At 36.5% G+C, this 16,167-nt stretch overlaps 1 protein-coding gene across 2 annotated transcripts in view; it reads left to right on the forward strand.

Moving 5' to 3' along the window:
- The first annotated feature begins 827 nt into the window (after positions 1–827).
- SLC4A10 (solute carrier family 4 member 10) overlaps positions 828–16,167 on the forward strand; it is a 113,897-nt gene continuing 98,557 nt past the window's right edge. For both annotated transcript variants that reach the window (XM_059852948.1, XM_059852949.1), the window contains exon 1: positions 828–1,096. In XM_059852948.1, the coding sequence (XP_059708931.1) occupies positions 1,016–1,096 (81 nt within the window). In that variant the 5' untranslated portion in view covers positions 828–1,015. The remainder of the gene's footprint in view (positions 1,097–16,167) is intronic.

Below are 16,167 nucleotides of genomic sequence, written 5' to 3' on the forward strand. Positions count from 1 at the left end.
TGGTTTTTTTTTTTTTTGGTGTGTGCTGCCATAATACTAGCAGCAGTAAATATAAATAATGGTTTATAATAATAAATTCCACTAGGAAATTTCACTTTGTGTAAAACATACGTTTTAATAAAAAAATCCAGTTATTACTTTGTAGTCCTAATAATTTCAAAATTATTAAGGAGGTTACTGTACTTTGTTTGCTTAAAAGGTCTCTCTTATCAGAAGAAATTCATGCATGATTGTTTTGTTTGATATCAAACCACATTTTTACTGTCATAACACTGGCACATTTTCAAGTCATGCTGTTTTCTGGCTGCTAGCAGGGAGTAATGGAAACAATGCAGTGATCATGCAATTTATTAAAAATAGACACTAAAACACTAGGCAAGCGATGTTTTTATTTTAATAGGGACTAGGATTCATAAGGCTTCATAAAAATAGCTGTTTCAGTATCACAGAGGAATTAAGATACCTTGCTGCCTGTGAGTTGTTTATAATTTATTTCTGGTGATTTTCCTTTAGATTAGATTGTGATGCTGCTTGTGAATGGTGACTGTGCTTGCTGAGGAGTGGTCATGCAAGCAAAATCTGATAACCTCGATATGTCACTTCATCTGCCGTTTTTCTTTCGTTAATGCAAAGCTGGTTACATAATATCTAATTTCTCCTTTAGCTGACCAGAGATGAAAACAAAATCTATCATGGCAGTGCTAGGTTTTATAAAAAACACGAGTGAGGAGTTGAAGGATGTGGCTTGTTCTGTTTGGACGATGCAGGATTGCTTTAAGCAGTAAGCTTACTGTTTTCAGATGGCATTAGCAGCATCAGTGATATAGCTGTGTCAGCCTCCTCGACTGCTGGATGTCTGTAATCGCACCGAGGAAACTGTATTTAAGATCTGATATCTTGAGGGTAATGACTCCAGCACTTACTGATGGACAGAATGGCTGTTAATGCTTTCTTCACTAGCCCAGAAGATTTTGAAAGATAGATAGGTCTGTGATGTACTTTGATAAGACAGGAAATGCAATTTTTGGGGGTCTCTGGAAATAGAAAGGTCATGCAGCTTGGAACCGGTGAGACATTACAGTCCTTAAGTCATCAGGTACGACCTCATGATTTATACTAATATTTCTAACACAGGGTTTCTTTTACAGTTTTAGGTCATTTGCAATCTCTTTGTCTGTGTAATTGCTTCATGTTGGATTTGCTACAGGATTTGTAGGGTAGACTGTTTACATAAGCAGAGCAACGTATATATTGGAATTCTAATGTGCTCATTTATATTTGAAAAATGTAAGGTTGTTCTCTATATATTTTCAACCTGTTTTATTGTGAATATGTTTTCTTTTAGCTAATTGATGATGAAAGGTTATCCCTTTGCTGTAAAGTAAAATGACAAGATTGTATTGCATTTTTATTTTGCTTTATCTTTACGTGACACACAAAAGCTATTGTGATTGTGTTTGTCATATGAAATGCAGTATAAGGCAACTGTTTACCTACAGTGCCAGGTTATTTAAAACAACGTATCACATTGTGTAACAGGACAGGGCTATTCTGCAGGCACAGATCTTGCTTCATTTTGCAGCAGTAGATTCTTTTTGCTTCGTTTCAAATCAGTTTTAAAAATAGCTCATGAAACATAACAGTGAAAGTTTGGCAAGATTAACTCTCCTCTTTTAATTATTACACTCAGTGATGCATACTAATGGGTTGTAGAAGAGAAGATTAATATCTTTAAAATTTAGAATGTTATTAAAAACCAGATTAATTTTATTGAAGCGGGGCTTTTTTTTTTTTTTTTTTTTTTTGTAACTGCTGTCAACTTTATTGCAAGACTAATACCTGTGGATCTGCTAATGTGTTGTGATGATGTATAGGAAAGTCAGAGTACATGAAAGAAAGCAGGTATATGGGTATTTTACATAGGAAGAGAGTGGCCTAATTTCATATATGGAACACAAAATAGATTTGGAGATACTGTTAGCACTTTAGGTGTTATAAACGTTAGATAATGGCTTATGATGTATTCCCTTGAATACATCATAGAGCAATTATATTTAAAATTGTAGGAGAGATTTATTTTAAAACGGGATATTCGACTCCATCTTAAGAAATTCTACATATATTTGCAGAACATTTCCATGGCAACGTGTTTGACCATGTGTTTTAAAAGCTCAGCTGTAGCCTGAAAGTAGTGGCAATTTTTCCGTCTCTTGCTTTACCCTGTGGAGCAGCAATTTTCACGTATAACTGGACAGCAGATTGGCAGGGGTGAACAGTGTTTTCTGCCCACAAAGCACAGGATTAAGTGATCAAGATTTAAAAATATTTTCATGTATCCACCTAGAAATGTAAACATGTAAGGCATGGATTTGATTTTGCATTTGAAACTATATTCTGGTTTCACCCCATTTAATAACATTTTGCTGAAGCCAGTGTGTGTGGGAGACAACAGAAGATCAGATTTAAGTTTGCGCCATAATGGTAAAAATGTCTGTCTTTTAATTTTTAATTAAAAACATATTTGTAGAAAATATTGCATTACTTGTAGTGACCATAAATTCCAGTTTCACAGTCTACTTTATTCATCTTACATTCTTATTAATAATGGGCAAAGACTGCCCTGCTCTTAAGCTTGATTAAGTTTGGCATGATTTAACTATACCTTTCTCTTGCTACAAGATCCTTTTAATCTGTTAGAATTTATTTTCAGTATTTTGATGTATTAGTCACAATGAGTACATTCTGTTTCTTGGCATTGGAATGAAATTCCTGAAAGTATTGGTTTCATGGTATTTTGGTGCTTTGCAGAGTATTTATAGGCCTTTCAATAGGACCAACCCTCCCCAGCTTCTTTGTTTTCCTTATTCGATTTACAATCTTAGCTTCATTTTGAAGTTGTTCCTTCTTTGCTCATTTGAAATAACTAGATCTCCATGGAATTTTGCATCTGGAAGCTACAGCAGTAGGTTGTGCTCATCCTGGACTCTCAATCACTTGCACTAATTCTGCAAACTGCATTCTGTGGATGGCTTTGGAATGTATCATTGATATAATCTCCAGTAGTGCAGTAGACATCCATTGCATCCTGTTGACGATGGAAACTATCTGCAGAGGAAAATGAATTGGTGAAAAATGCTTGCTTGGGGAAGTTTGTGCTTAGTTCATTCTGGTTTGAAGCAGCACTAATACTGACTATTGCAAGTGAGTTTGAATATGTTTTTTCACTCAAAGGACACAGGCCCATTAGGACATAGGCCCTTGTTGATTTGGAGGGGCTAGAGAGTAACACCCCAGAAGAATATATTAAGAAAGTAAAGTTGTTTTGTAAGAGAGGGAATTGCAGCAAGATAGAGTTAGACACATGAGAGTAGGGAATTAGACTGAAGTGATCTGAAAACTTAAAACTGCAAACTATTTTGCTTGTTTTACTTGTTTAAGTCCCACCTCCAGCCCCCTAAAAAAGAAAAGTTTGAAAGAGCCTTGCTGATATTTGCTATTTGCTCCTGCTGCCCAAGAGCAGAGTCATTGAATCCAGGGCACTGTGTTAGTAGCAACTTAACAGGAAGACATTCTTGTGCCTTCTTCAAAACTGTATCATCTCTCTTCAAGATGATTGGTACTGTCAGTATTTAAAGAATGCTGTGTAAGGAAGGATCTCTCTAAATAGAGAATTCTTTTCCCTTGACTGAGCATAACGAATACACATCCATGAGTATGTGTTTCCTTATCTTTAAAACATTGCAGTTTACAGGACTCTCTGATAAAGATTTTGTATCTAAACACTGTTTTAAGAACAGTGGGCAAGAAGCCAAACATTTGTGTAATTTACCAATTTTAAACAAGAATGCTCTTACTCATGCACATACACAGTTGTGGTGCTTTAACTTGTTACTGGTTGCTGTCCTGATTCCACAGTACTAGCTTTTTTTGTAGGGTGTAGTGCCAGTTTTTAAGGAAATGAGAACACTGGGGCAAATGGGAGATTGTGACCAAACATTTGCAAAACACTAGAAGCAAAAAGTACTTTCAGAGTTTGCTGAAAGAATTCAAGTGGTTTTGGTGTACATAAGTCTCCTTCCTAAGACATGACCCTCTTCTCTGGTCAAATTCTTCTCAGTGTTTTAATTCATGTTTCAAGTCATTGGGCCTAATGACCAGAAGTAGGGAAGGCTTACTATAAGAATATCAGAAAGGTGTAAAATGTAAAGTAACATAGCATAAATACAAAACAGGTAACTGCATGGTCACAAAATACGTAGCTACACAATGAGTGTTCTAAGAATGTTCCAGTCTATTTAGTGTTCCAAGAATATCATCACATGGTCATTCTGAATAAAGATTATTCGAATGAGTTTTGCTAAGATGCAGTCTGAAAATGTGAATAAATCAAATAATAATCATAATAATAATCATAATAATAAATTATACCATGGTAATCTGTTAAAAAATTTAGAATAGAGTGATATTTAGTCCCCAAAAATTCATGTAGAGGTGGAACCACCTAAGATGAAGTAGTAGGGAAGCTGAGTATATTAATGCAGTAAAAGTTATGGTATGCATTACTTTGAGTGGAATTTTTGAGAGAAGAAGCTACCTCAGTTCATTCTCTCTCTCCCTCTTTGTCCAGCCCGTGCCTCTCTTTTCACCCTCCCATCCCATAATGAGCCTCCTAAAGAATATGACTTATTCATGTTGTTTCTTGTTTCTTTCCAAGACCATATTTATTTTGCCATACTTAAATTTTCAGTAAATGGTATTAATGAAAGAACCCCATTAACATGAGTGCCATTACACTACTGTGGTCAGTGGCTTTGCTGTCAGTATAATTTCTTTTAAGCAGGAGCTGATCCATAATTCTGGTAAATTCCTATAAATTGCTTCATTAATAAACTCAGAATTAACTACAGATCACACAGAGTAAACTCCACACTGCTTGCCATACTGTGACCCTAAAATCACTTTCCTGGATCATTTAAAAAAATGTATGTACCAATAAGGAGACCACAAGATGTGACTGGTGATAAGGTGGCAAAAAGCTGCTATTCCCTTATTATTAAGGGCACCAGTTTTTTTCTTATGTTGAAGTGATACTTCTAATATTTTATTTGTATCCATTTGCTCTTACCCTGTCACTGGGCAGCCCCCAGAGTCAGGCTAGGTCCTCTCTACATTACCACCAGTGAGGGAGTTGTATGTCCTGAAAAGACACCTCTGAGCCTTCTCTTTTCAGGCTGAAACAGTCCCTGTGCTTTCAGCCTCTCCTTTGTGATGACCTTTGTGTTCCTTTACTGGGCTTACTTCATTATGTCCATTTCATTCATGTAAGGAGGGAATCCAGACCTGCTCAGAGCTCTCCAGTTATGTCTCAACAGGGCTCAGTGGCAGGCAGGATCACATTATCTGGTAAGGAAACTTGGATTGTCTGCTAACTGGTCAATTAATTACAGAAAAGTTTGCCCAGAAATCCTTGGAAAATGAGGAATAAATGCACAGAAAATTATAATTGGTAATCTTGTGGAGAAGGAAAGCTTTGAAAATAGCTTTGCTTCCTTCTTAGCAGTCATTTTAGTGATGAAACCTCCTGTTGTTTTGAAATGTCTTATGTGGAATCTACATCCCCCAAACCTAATTGACATAAGCAGAGAATAAATCCTGAAGAGAAAGGCTAGACTAATATTTTGAGCTAAGCAAACTTCAAAGTAACTGAATAAAAGGATATTTTCTAGTATGATATCACTAATCAAAAAACCCCAGAAAGGTAAACTAAATGAAATATGACCTAGAGGGATTTAAGAGTTGTGGTTTTAGTCAACTTGACAAAAATAATTTGTTAATTTCTAGTTTTGCTTGAAATTCAGAGTGAACTCAGAGTTCTCAAATGTTCTCAAACAACCATCAACTGATAAAAAATATTCAGCTTGGTATATTGAGTGAGGTGAAAAAAAGAATTAAGGGACATGAGGGAGTGTTGAGGTATTGAAAATTTTTCTCATTCTGAGAATAGCTTCCCTCTGTTCCCCCAGGCTGCTTAAATGAAACAAAAATTTATATAGGAGCCTTCAGTGATTTAAGATCCATCCGTTTCTCTCCTGCTGGCATAATGAGTTCACTTGTTTAAATTTTCTTTATTAAAGATTTTATGCAGGCACGCAGAGTCATTAAAATACATGCAAGGAATCATCCCCATATGGTTTGTATCCACATTTAACGCAATTAAAAGTATTCTAGCCAAAGCAGTTTGTGTCCCAATCCTGTGATTAGAACTTCCTGGGAAAGGCAGTGTCATGTTTATGTCTGAATCCTGCAAGTGGAAAAGGAGAGAAATACCTTGTCCTTATATTGATTAGGGGAGCTCCAGTTGTGCAAGACCATTCAGATATGTAGTTCTGTATTGGAGACAGGAATTGGTGTGGTGGAGACCTGACAGCAAGTTTATGATACGAGGGGATGAACTATGCTTCGGGTGAGTTTCTGTCTGAGAGGTGACCATGCAGGTCAGGTATACCAGCTGATGTCACATTTCAGTTATTTTTAAAAGGATATTTAAGTGTTTATGTTCTTCTTTCCTGCTAAGGTTATCTGAAATACTTTTAACTTGAAGAACAGCAATCCTTCTCTTTTCCTTTTTTCCTTCCCAATATTTTCTAACTTTTGTGGTCCATTTTGGTGAATAAAGAATTTTAGACTCCATACAAGTATGTGTGTCTTAAGTGGTGGTTGTGCACATCAGAACTTGTAATTTAAGATCAGACAACTTTTAGTATCTAAGAAAGCTGAGATTGGTTGGTGTTCCCTTAGTGTTGTCTGCCAGGTAACATTTGTAATGGAGTTCACTGAATGATCAATAGAAAAATCTAATACATACGAAAACCACAAAATGATGATTTCATAGCAGTGATAGTAATACAGTGATTTTGTAAATTGTGTTTTATGTGCTGCTAAAGATTATTGCTGGGTGCTTATATTTCACATGACAAGTGTAGGCCTAGCCCTGTGAGTGCTATTAAGGATGAAGCTCAGTGTCTGATAACTGTAGCTTGATCTTTTCTTTAGACTATCAGTTAAGGTGGTTGCACTAATATATGTCAAAAATATGACATCTTAGATTACCTGGGCACAGGATTTAATGGCAGTGGCTGGATAATGCCAGTGAAGTTTACCTGACATATGAAATGTGAAACGTATGGAAATGAAAAGCTGTGTTGGCGTTCTTGCCTTCCAGAAGGAGCTGAAGACCTCTTTCTCTGGGAACTTGGTTGCTTTGTTGCCTTCGGCAGACTGGATCCTCTGCTGGATCTCAGTGTTCTGTCACCAGTCCTTCTGCATGTAGTCATAAGTGAATTTCTCATTGCTGCTCAGTGACTCACTGGGTTTTGTTATTGCCCAGTCTGCCTTCTGCTCCCCTCCTCCTCTTTCCTGAGTGATTTTTTAGTTTCTAGGGTGCAGATGTGCTGAAATCTCCCAGCCATTTAACTTCTAATGCAAACACGCATATTTGCCGTGGATGTCAGTGAAAGATGTAATTTGTGCTGTCAAAAGTAGTTACGAGCAGTGCCTTGTGTCCTGAACATCTACAGCAACAGAAACCTCAGCAGAGAAGTGAGACATTCTGAGTCCCTTTCTTGCCTCCTTCAACAGATAAGAACTGTTAAGTTGTTTCCTTTTTAGTATCATTTGCAATTGCAGAGACAAGAATTAAATATACGTTTTAAGTAATGTCTGTATCATCAGCTATAAACAAATTTTGCCGGTAATTGCTTAGACTTTATTTCCCTCATGGGCTTCCTTTCATGTTCATAGAAGTGTCATTATCAATTTCTACTTTAATTTCCATTTAATTTTCCTGTCTTTGCTTGGCTACTCTGTACACACCTATAGTTCTCTAATTTAATGTAAGAATGTAAAGAATGGCACCTGTAGAATTTGGGATTATAAGCAGCCTTTTGTTGACTAAAATATATTGTTGGAAGGATGTGAAAATTTGATACTGCTTCTAGGCTGGCTGGAAATATAAACCAGCATAAGAGTAAGAACAAAACTGAGCAAGTAGAAACATTGAGGAAGTGTTTAAAACAAGACACATCAAATACAAGGTGATAATATTACATAGAATTTCAGTTTGACAAATTGACAGATTAAAAATGACATCACATTTTTGCTAATATTTTGTCATAATTTGCCATAAGCATTACTTTTGTGATTCAGGGTGATGGAAAATCAACAAGAATGAGAATAATCATGAATAAAATTTTCAAGGAAATCACAGCAGTATCTATTAATAGAACTGTGCACAAGATTTATTGACTTGATCCTTTGCTGTTGAAAAGGAGAATTTCTCATCTATAACTTAGTAATTAATTAAGAGTCTCTTGCTACTCCCCTTGTCTCCCCCCAATACTCTTTTTAGCAGAAAAATAGTAAATGGGCATAGAGAGAGTGATAGTTAAGCTAAATTTGCTGTTCCAGTGCTTGTGAGGTTGGATGATCAGGCTTCCAGAGTGCCCTTGCAAGCCAAATCCACTGCTAAAAGGAGAAGTGGGGACATTTGCTTCTTTTGGTTATCTTCTTATATTCCTCTACAAAAAACCCTTCAGTTTAAATGTAGAATGTACAGGGAGAAGCCATTTCAGTCTTTAGTGGTCTTATAAAAGCTTTGGGCCTGGTTTGAAGAATAGACAAAGATACCAGTTCTGTTCTTCTGAGCTCCTGTTGCTTGTCTCTCACAGAATTTTTCTCTGCACTGTGCCAGTTTAAAATATGCTCATTCTAAGCAGAGGAAAGCTCTTGTGATATGCACAGTTTAAAGTGTGCTGTTGCAATCCATTGCAATGCTGTATTTCAAGATAATTTTTATCTGGACTCTCATCTAGCTCCCATGGACTACATAGGAGTTGTGCAAGGTGCAATCTAATGTAGGATTTCATACACCCTTTGAAGAATAATGTCTTTGTGTGTTATGTTTTCATCTACTGAGAATTCTACCACTTGTAAATTGATTTGTAATCCTGATGGGTTACAAACCCAATTCCTAGAGTTTTGTATTCTGCCATGTGTATATCAGCAGATGAAATTAGCCTAGAGAATTAATTTTTTAAAGAAAAGAAAATGATTCCATAATTTCATTTCTAAGTGTGGGTGCCTCTTTGTTTTTCAAGGGTGCATACTTGTGACTATAATAGCATATCAGAGTCACAGCAAAGGAGTGGTTTTCAATTAATTTTTTTTTTCTTTTTAGATGAATCAACTCCTATTTAATGTGTTAGCTGAAATCTGTGGTTGCTATATAGGAGATCTGATTACACCCTTATTTGGGGACCAAAAGCCCTGTGCAACTTTCTGGGATATATCTGGTTTAAAATACATTAGCTGGCCTTATTCTGTTTACAGTCCTTTGCCTTCAGCATTGTACTTGGACATGATCATTGGTAAAGTTACGTATCACACATGTCAGCTGTGGTGTTCGGCTGGAAAAGACTAAATGAGCTTAAAATAACAAAACAAGCTCCTTAAGAAAACCTTTAACATTCCTCTGCAAGAACTCAGGCATCTGTGTGTCCAAGGATGCATAAGAACCAGTGGTGCTAATTACTCCCTTGTGTACTATATCTTGAGAAGAATTAAGCAATCACTATACAATTCTGGCAAATGATCCATAAATGTGATTAAAATTCCTGTGAGAATAGGACTCAGGTTAGTCCAGTTCCCCATTACAAAAGATTTATTAGTGTGCATTGGCATGAACCTTCAGTGCTGTTACAGAGTGTACAAGTATAAAATGCTTTGACCAGTACTGCTTATATGGACTTGGCATGCAGTATCAGCTGCAGGGGATTAAATCTTTCCTAGTATAACTATGTCACAGCAAATCACCCTTATCAACTAGCATTTGAAATCACCATGTTGTTTGTTAAAACAAGTAATGTATGTCAGAGAGTATATGTGTAACAGCTTCAGATAACAGAAGTTTGAGGATATATGAAAGAGCAACAATTAGTATGATGCTGTTTCCTTTCTCTTGAGATTTTTGATTACTTTGTTGGTGCCAATTTATCTCTGTGTTTTCTGATGCTTTTCATGATCTTATATCAACCTGTGTCTGGATTGCACTTTGGTGTAATGTCCTTCCCTTCTTCCCTTAAATTACATCTGCCTCTTGTTCAGCTTGTGAAATTCCCTTCTTTCTTTGAGTCCAAAACTCTTTATCTTCTCTATTATTTGGTATTGTTTTAATTTTCTTGGTGTTTCTAGAATGTTACTGATCTCCAAGAATCTAGATGTTTTCTTTCTACCTCCTGCTGTTCCCTCCAGCCCACAGAAACTTTTTTCCTTGTATATTAACACAGCCTCATCTCTGGGCCTTTCTGTGGAGATTGTTACCTAAAACATTATCTGCTCTGAGTTTGGGTCAAAGATTTAGGTACTTTTGTGCTGTTCTGAGTTCTTCCTGCTCCTGTTTATTATTTATTTATTTATTTAGCAATAGAATTTCCTTCTGCCTGTCTTTCTAATATTTTTATGGTGTACATGCATACAACTATACCTGTTCCCATCTCTGTCTGACTGTGACTTCCAACTTTTTTCCATTCATAATTTCTCACCCTTCAGTCTCCATATAGATAACCATCCAACTCTGTAGCTGCCCTGGTACTGTTTCTCATTTGAAGAATATCCCATGTGCCAAATCAGCCTCATGCTTGAGTTGGTCTTCTCCCTGCAGTGTACTATCCAAGTTCCTTTTCTGTGGTAACTGCTGGAACTTTAAAAAGATTTTTATTCTCTCTCTCTCTTGGAATGAGACTTTGTAAAACTTCTGTTTTGTTGATCTTGATGATCTTGATTTCCATTGCTCTTTACTTTCTTCTATCAGCTTATCAGTTCCCTTTAGGCACTATTTTTTGTTCTTCTCATGCAGTTCCAAACCCTTCTGACATTCATGGTCCTGGCTGACTCCCAGTATCCATTTTCTCTGTTCCTAATGCCATCTGCAATGCCTCAGAGATACTGCTGACTATCTCTGGTGAAAATCTTTTGATTCTGCTGACTTTCTGTATTTCTTAATCTCTGGGATTTCTGTCATCTGTTACGAATATTTTTGCTTGCAGTTTTGTCTGTTCTGTGTTTTTTATTAGTCATACAGCCCTCCATTTAGTTCATCTATTACCCCATCTCTCCATGTGAATTTCTTAAAACTGAGAAGCTAAGGTCAAAATTCAAGCTTCCTTTTTGTTTACTGAAACAGAATTTTTTGTTTTGTAGTCTTTGAACCTGTTCCAATTAACTTTTTCTGGTTCCTATCCATATTCTGACTTTTTAAAGTTTTTTGCTTCTCTCTTTGAATTCCTCTCCTTACACAAGAAGTATGTCTGAGTTGCTTCATATTAGAAAAAAGAACTCAGCACAAGCCAACCCTCTACTCCAGGAATTTCTATTCACCAGATTAATGTCCTAACCCTTGAGCTTCTTCAACTTCTCCCACTCCCCACTCTCCCCATTCATATGCTTTGTACACTTGTCTTAACTTCTTGACTTCTAATGCCTTTCTAGAGCTGCTTACTTCTGGTTTCTGTCTTTTGCACTGAAATTTATGTCACTAATGTTCCACTTGACTTCTTCTTGGAGGAATTCCAGTCTAATCCTTTATTCTCCTCCACTCCATCTGTCATCTCTCTGTGATGCTATGTTATAGTCTTCACTAAATTTTGTTGTTCTTAGACATTTGTCATTTTGTCCTTGTTGATTGTTTCTCTTTACACACTCAGTTTTTTATTGGGTGGGTCTTCCTCTCCCCCTTCTCTTTCTGTATGTAGGTGTATGTTTAGATCTCTCAGGAATCCATCCTCAGCTTTGCATCCTCCTCCACACCTTACTTCAGATAATTTAGCCATGAGCACAACCTTTATGAAGTCACCATTGCTTTTTTTTTTAATGGTTTTCCCCCAGTCTAATTAAACCTTGCTTAGCTCAGAAAATTTGCTTGGTCTTCAGTGGTCACCTGAATGTAATCATGTCAGAAGTAATCTTGAATTTTCTTTCCTTTTCCTTCCTGATGTGCTCTTTTTGCTCTATGTGGCTCTGAAAGCTGACAGTTCCTGTTTGGTCATGTAGCCATAAATCAGATTGAGCTCTGGCTCACCTCAGCACTGTGACTGTTATGATCTCATCTGTCTGGCTGACGTTAATTCTTACAGCTTTCCTTCACTTGATTACTGGTGTTAATATCATCTTTGCTTATCACTCTGCCTACATCACTTCCTATTTAAGGTCTATTTGCTCATCATCTCAAACACAAATACAATACATCTTCTTGTCTTTCTTTTAACAGCTTTTCAACTTGCCATGTCCTTTCCCTTTCAAGAGAGAGATTTTACCACAAGGTTGAATCTTGTGTTATCTTTGCTGGCAGTATAGTATCAATTTTGATTTCCCAATTGCTATTCGTGTTATAGTCATTAGTGAACTGTCTTTTACAGCACCCAATCTTTGAAGATCCTCATCAAAACTCTTTCTGTAGTCTATAAAGTGAATTATAACCTGTTAATGACTTGGCAGTTGTGTTCATCTTCTGACACTTAGGTTGCTAAGTACCCTTAACTCATGGCTCTTTATTGTTTGTATTCCTGTAAGCTGTTATATCTCCTTTAAGTGATGTGATTATTGATTTATAAATTCAATAATTTTTTTGAAAAGCACATCATGCATGTATTTGCAGAATGTATATCAATGGAGCTCATAGACATTGTTTTTATTTCTCCACATATGCATACACGTACTTATTTAATAACAGTGCTAGTCAGAGAAAAAGTAGGCAGAACTTGCAGGTCTGAGGAAGAATTCTTGTATGAGTACATATAAATCAGCAGGTTATTATTAGTTTTTAATACCTACATTAAGATTGGGCTTGAAGAGGAAGTGCCTGTTGCACTAAGTCTGAAAGAGTGTTTAACACTGAAAGAGTGTTTAACACTGAAACAGACTCCACAGGGAAGTAGTGGAGTCACTGTTCTTGGAAGTGTTCTAAAAATGGGTGAGTGTTCAAAAGCTTTGTGTGTAGTTAAGTGGGTATGGTGGTATTAGGTCAAAGTTGGACTTGATGATCTTGGAGGTCTTCTACAACCTTAATGATTATATGATAAGCCTGGTACAACTTGTAATAAATCAAAGATTGATCCAAATAGCTTGTGGCATGTTTAAATTAGAGGAATTTTCTTTTTGTGTTCACCACAAAAAGAATCTATTCTTTAATAATAGGAGATGGTGTTATCTTGACAAGGAAGGGTATGAAGGGTATGTGTTGGATAGTGTTTTTGGTCATTGTGCTTGTAACCGTTTTCACTTTAGAGCAGTACAGTGAGATAGAAGAAATGATATGTAACTCAAAAATTTCATTACCTGTGATGTGCCAGTAAAACTTGATATCTAGTAATTTCTGCTGTTTTCCTAAAATACTGACCACTGAGGTCATTTACATAAATACCCTTCAGAGCTCTGTCTGATGGGCATTGTTGTGTCCTTCCTTGCTGTTCTCTACATTTGCACAGGGGTCTGTCAATTAAGTGGTGTTATGAGAAAATTTAAAATGAAAATAATAGTCTTTTCTAAAAATAAAACATTTTCAGGTAGAAGCACTGACGGAAATGAACTGCCATGTTCATACCTGCTTTCTACTCTGTAGTAATAGTTGTCCTTTTTCCTTTCCAAAAGTTACATTCTGTAATTTCAATATGAAGCACACTATTAAAATTATATAACTTGTTTTTAACTTTTAGCTTGTATTTTTTTCTAATGTCTTGACTAGTCTAGGACAACCAGATGTTGTTGTCCATCACATGGAAGTGATGATTTAAAAGCTTACAGATTACAACAGGTGGGCAATGTGTGCAAGTTTAATTCTTACATCTGAGAGGTAGGAAGACCAGTTCAACTACTACTTAATTCCTATTTATCTTTGATTCTTTGGCAGCACGTTTCAAACTCTTGACTATTTATGTTGTGCTGTCTAAAGTTTTAAGCTATACAAATCCCTCCTTATCTAATCCACTGTCCTGATCATTTTCCCAATGTATTTTGAATGAGTCTTCAGTATGAAAATTTTCCTTACAGTGCAGTGTTTCATTGCCAGGGCAGAAAGGAGGCACAAGTGACTTGGCATTTGAAATCTGTTCATTAGTCCTGCTATTTCTCAGAATGCATTATCAATTTCATTATCTCACTTATTTCTTTTCTGCCTTTTGTTTCCCTGTCCTCACTGCTTCTGTACTGTTTCCTGCTTTTCTTAATGCCTGTGTGAATTAACTAGACCACCTGAGCTTTCAGAGAGCTGATAGTATTGTAAGTGGCTTGGAGGATTTATTTATTTTTTTTAATCTTCTTGTGAACAAGGGGCTCCTAACTCTTTTCTCTAGGATTACCCTTCCTGGTCACCATGGCTTCCTGATGATCTGAGACAGATAAAGAGGGAGGGCAAAGATAATCAGAGTATCATTGTCTAACTGTGAGATGAAAGTTTCTCCTTATGCTGTGACTGTATTGACAGTGCAAAAGGTCTCTTCATTTCCATGGTGGTAGCTGTGCATTTGCATGCAGCAGAAAATTTCTCAGTGGTACAAATTTGTGTTTTTTAGTCACATCAATTACAATTGCCTTGATAAAAATTTACTCATGACAACAAAATCACATAGATCAGCCTAAATCTTTGGAGAGCAGAAATACTGGGTCATCAGTTCTAGATTTTCTGCTGAAGTTTAGTCCCTGAAAATATAGATGACTTGGGAACTCTTCAGACTAAACCCTCCAGTTGAATTTGATCAGAAAGATCTGTCAGTTTTATTCAAGGAAACTATTTAGCGATTTCAGTTCAAAAAAAGCCAAACAAACCAAACACAATGTTCTTTTCTCTTCTGGAGCACAGTAGGTCGTATAGAAGTCAACTCTGAAGAATCACAAGAAATCTGATTTGATCTTCTGGCTTGTAACAGAAAATTTTATGGTATTGGATGTTAATTTTGTCCTGCAAATGAATGACAAAATGGCCATACTATTTCTAACACTTCAGTTAGATTTGGTTCAGCCAGGCTACCTCCACTGCTAGAAGGGAAACCCTATCTCTGGTGTTGGCACACTTCTATGGGAGATCAGCCTGAGAAACCTTCCTGCTGCCTTCACTAATCCTTGTATTGTGTTTGAAGAAAGTGTTTGTCAAACACAATTGAAAGTGGTTTGAGAAGCAGAAGAATTGCTGAACATTTTACTGGTGTTTCAGAGAGAGTGATTTAGTTTATTATTGATCTTGCTGGCTTATAATATCAAAAAAGGTGGTTTTGAAATGTGGTTGGCATATATTTGCATCTAAAAGATGCAGTTGCCAAACAACATAATTTTTGTGGCTGGCTGTAAAGGAAGACAAAACTCCTCTCTCCTGTGTTGTAGTTGTTGTCCAAATGGGTTCTGAAAAGTTGGTCATGACCCTTTTTCTTCTTTGCACTTGCTATTTCCACATGAGTACCTGCTTCAAGAAGACTCTTTTCTATGATTCCTCTCCCTGACCCTATTTTGAGGTGAAGAAATCTGAAAACATATCATAATTTCTGCAGCTGAAAGGAGGCCCCTTAAGATGGAGAGTGTATTCAGCTTAAAACCAAATACATCTTACTGCTGATTAAGAAACTAGCACTTACATGCTTTTTTCTCCTTTGCTGCTCAGCAGCTAAAATCCTATTGCATAGTGGGCTAAAGTCTGCATGTTCAGCTGCTAACTGCACCTGAATAGGGCTGTTATCCTGGGTCTGTCTTCACCTGGCACTGGGACAAGAGAGAGGCCAGACAAGCTAAAATTAAATCTCATTTGGGCTTTGGATAAAGTCTTCACATCCATCTTCTTGCTCTTAGACTTCTCTGTAGTAGTTGACATAGCCATTGCTATGAAGTGAGAAAAGAGGATTTCAGCTAATGGCACTGCATTAGAATGACATAAGAAATTGAAATAATACCCACAGAGGACAAATAACCATCTACGCTGTTGTCTTCTCTAGAACTTTTAAGTATTTCATAGTGTAGTAAAAAATATGAAGTAAAAGGAAAAAAATCTCAGTCATAAAGATGTTACCCTAGTTTTACATCTACATAGCAGCAAGGAGTACTGTCTTTTATTTATTCAGACATCTGGCTGAA

The sequence above is a fragment of the Haemorhous mexicanus genome, chromosome 8 (assembly GCF_027477595.1).
Source record: "Haemorhous mexicanus isolate bHaeMex1 chromosome 8, bHaeMex1.pri, whole genome shotgun sequence".
In the NCBI taxonomy this organism is placed as follows: domain Eukaryota; kingdom Metazoa; phylum Chordata; class Aves; order Passeriformes; family Fringillidae; genus Haemorhous; species Haemorhous mexicanus.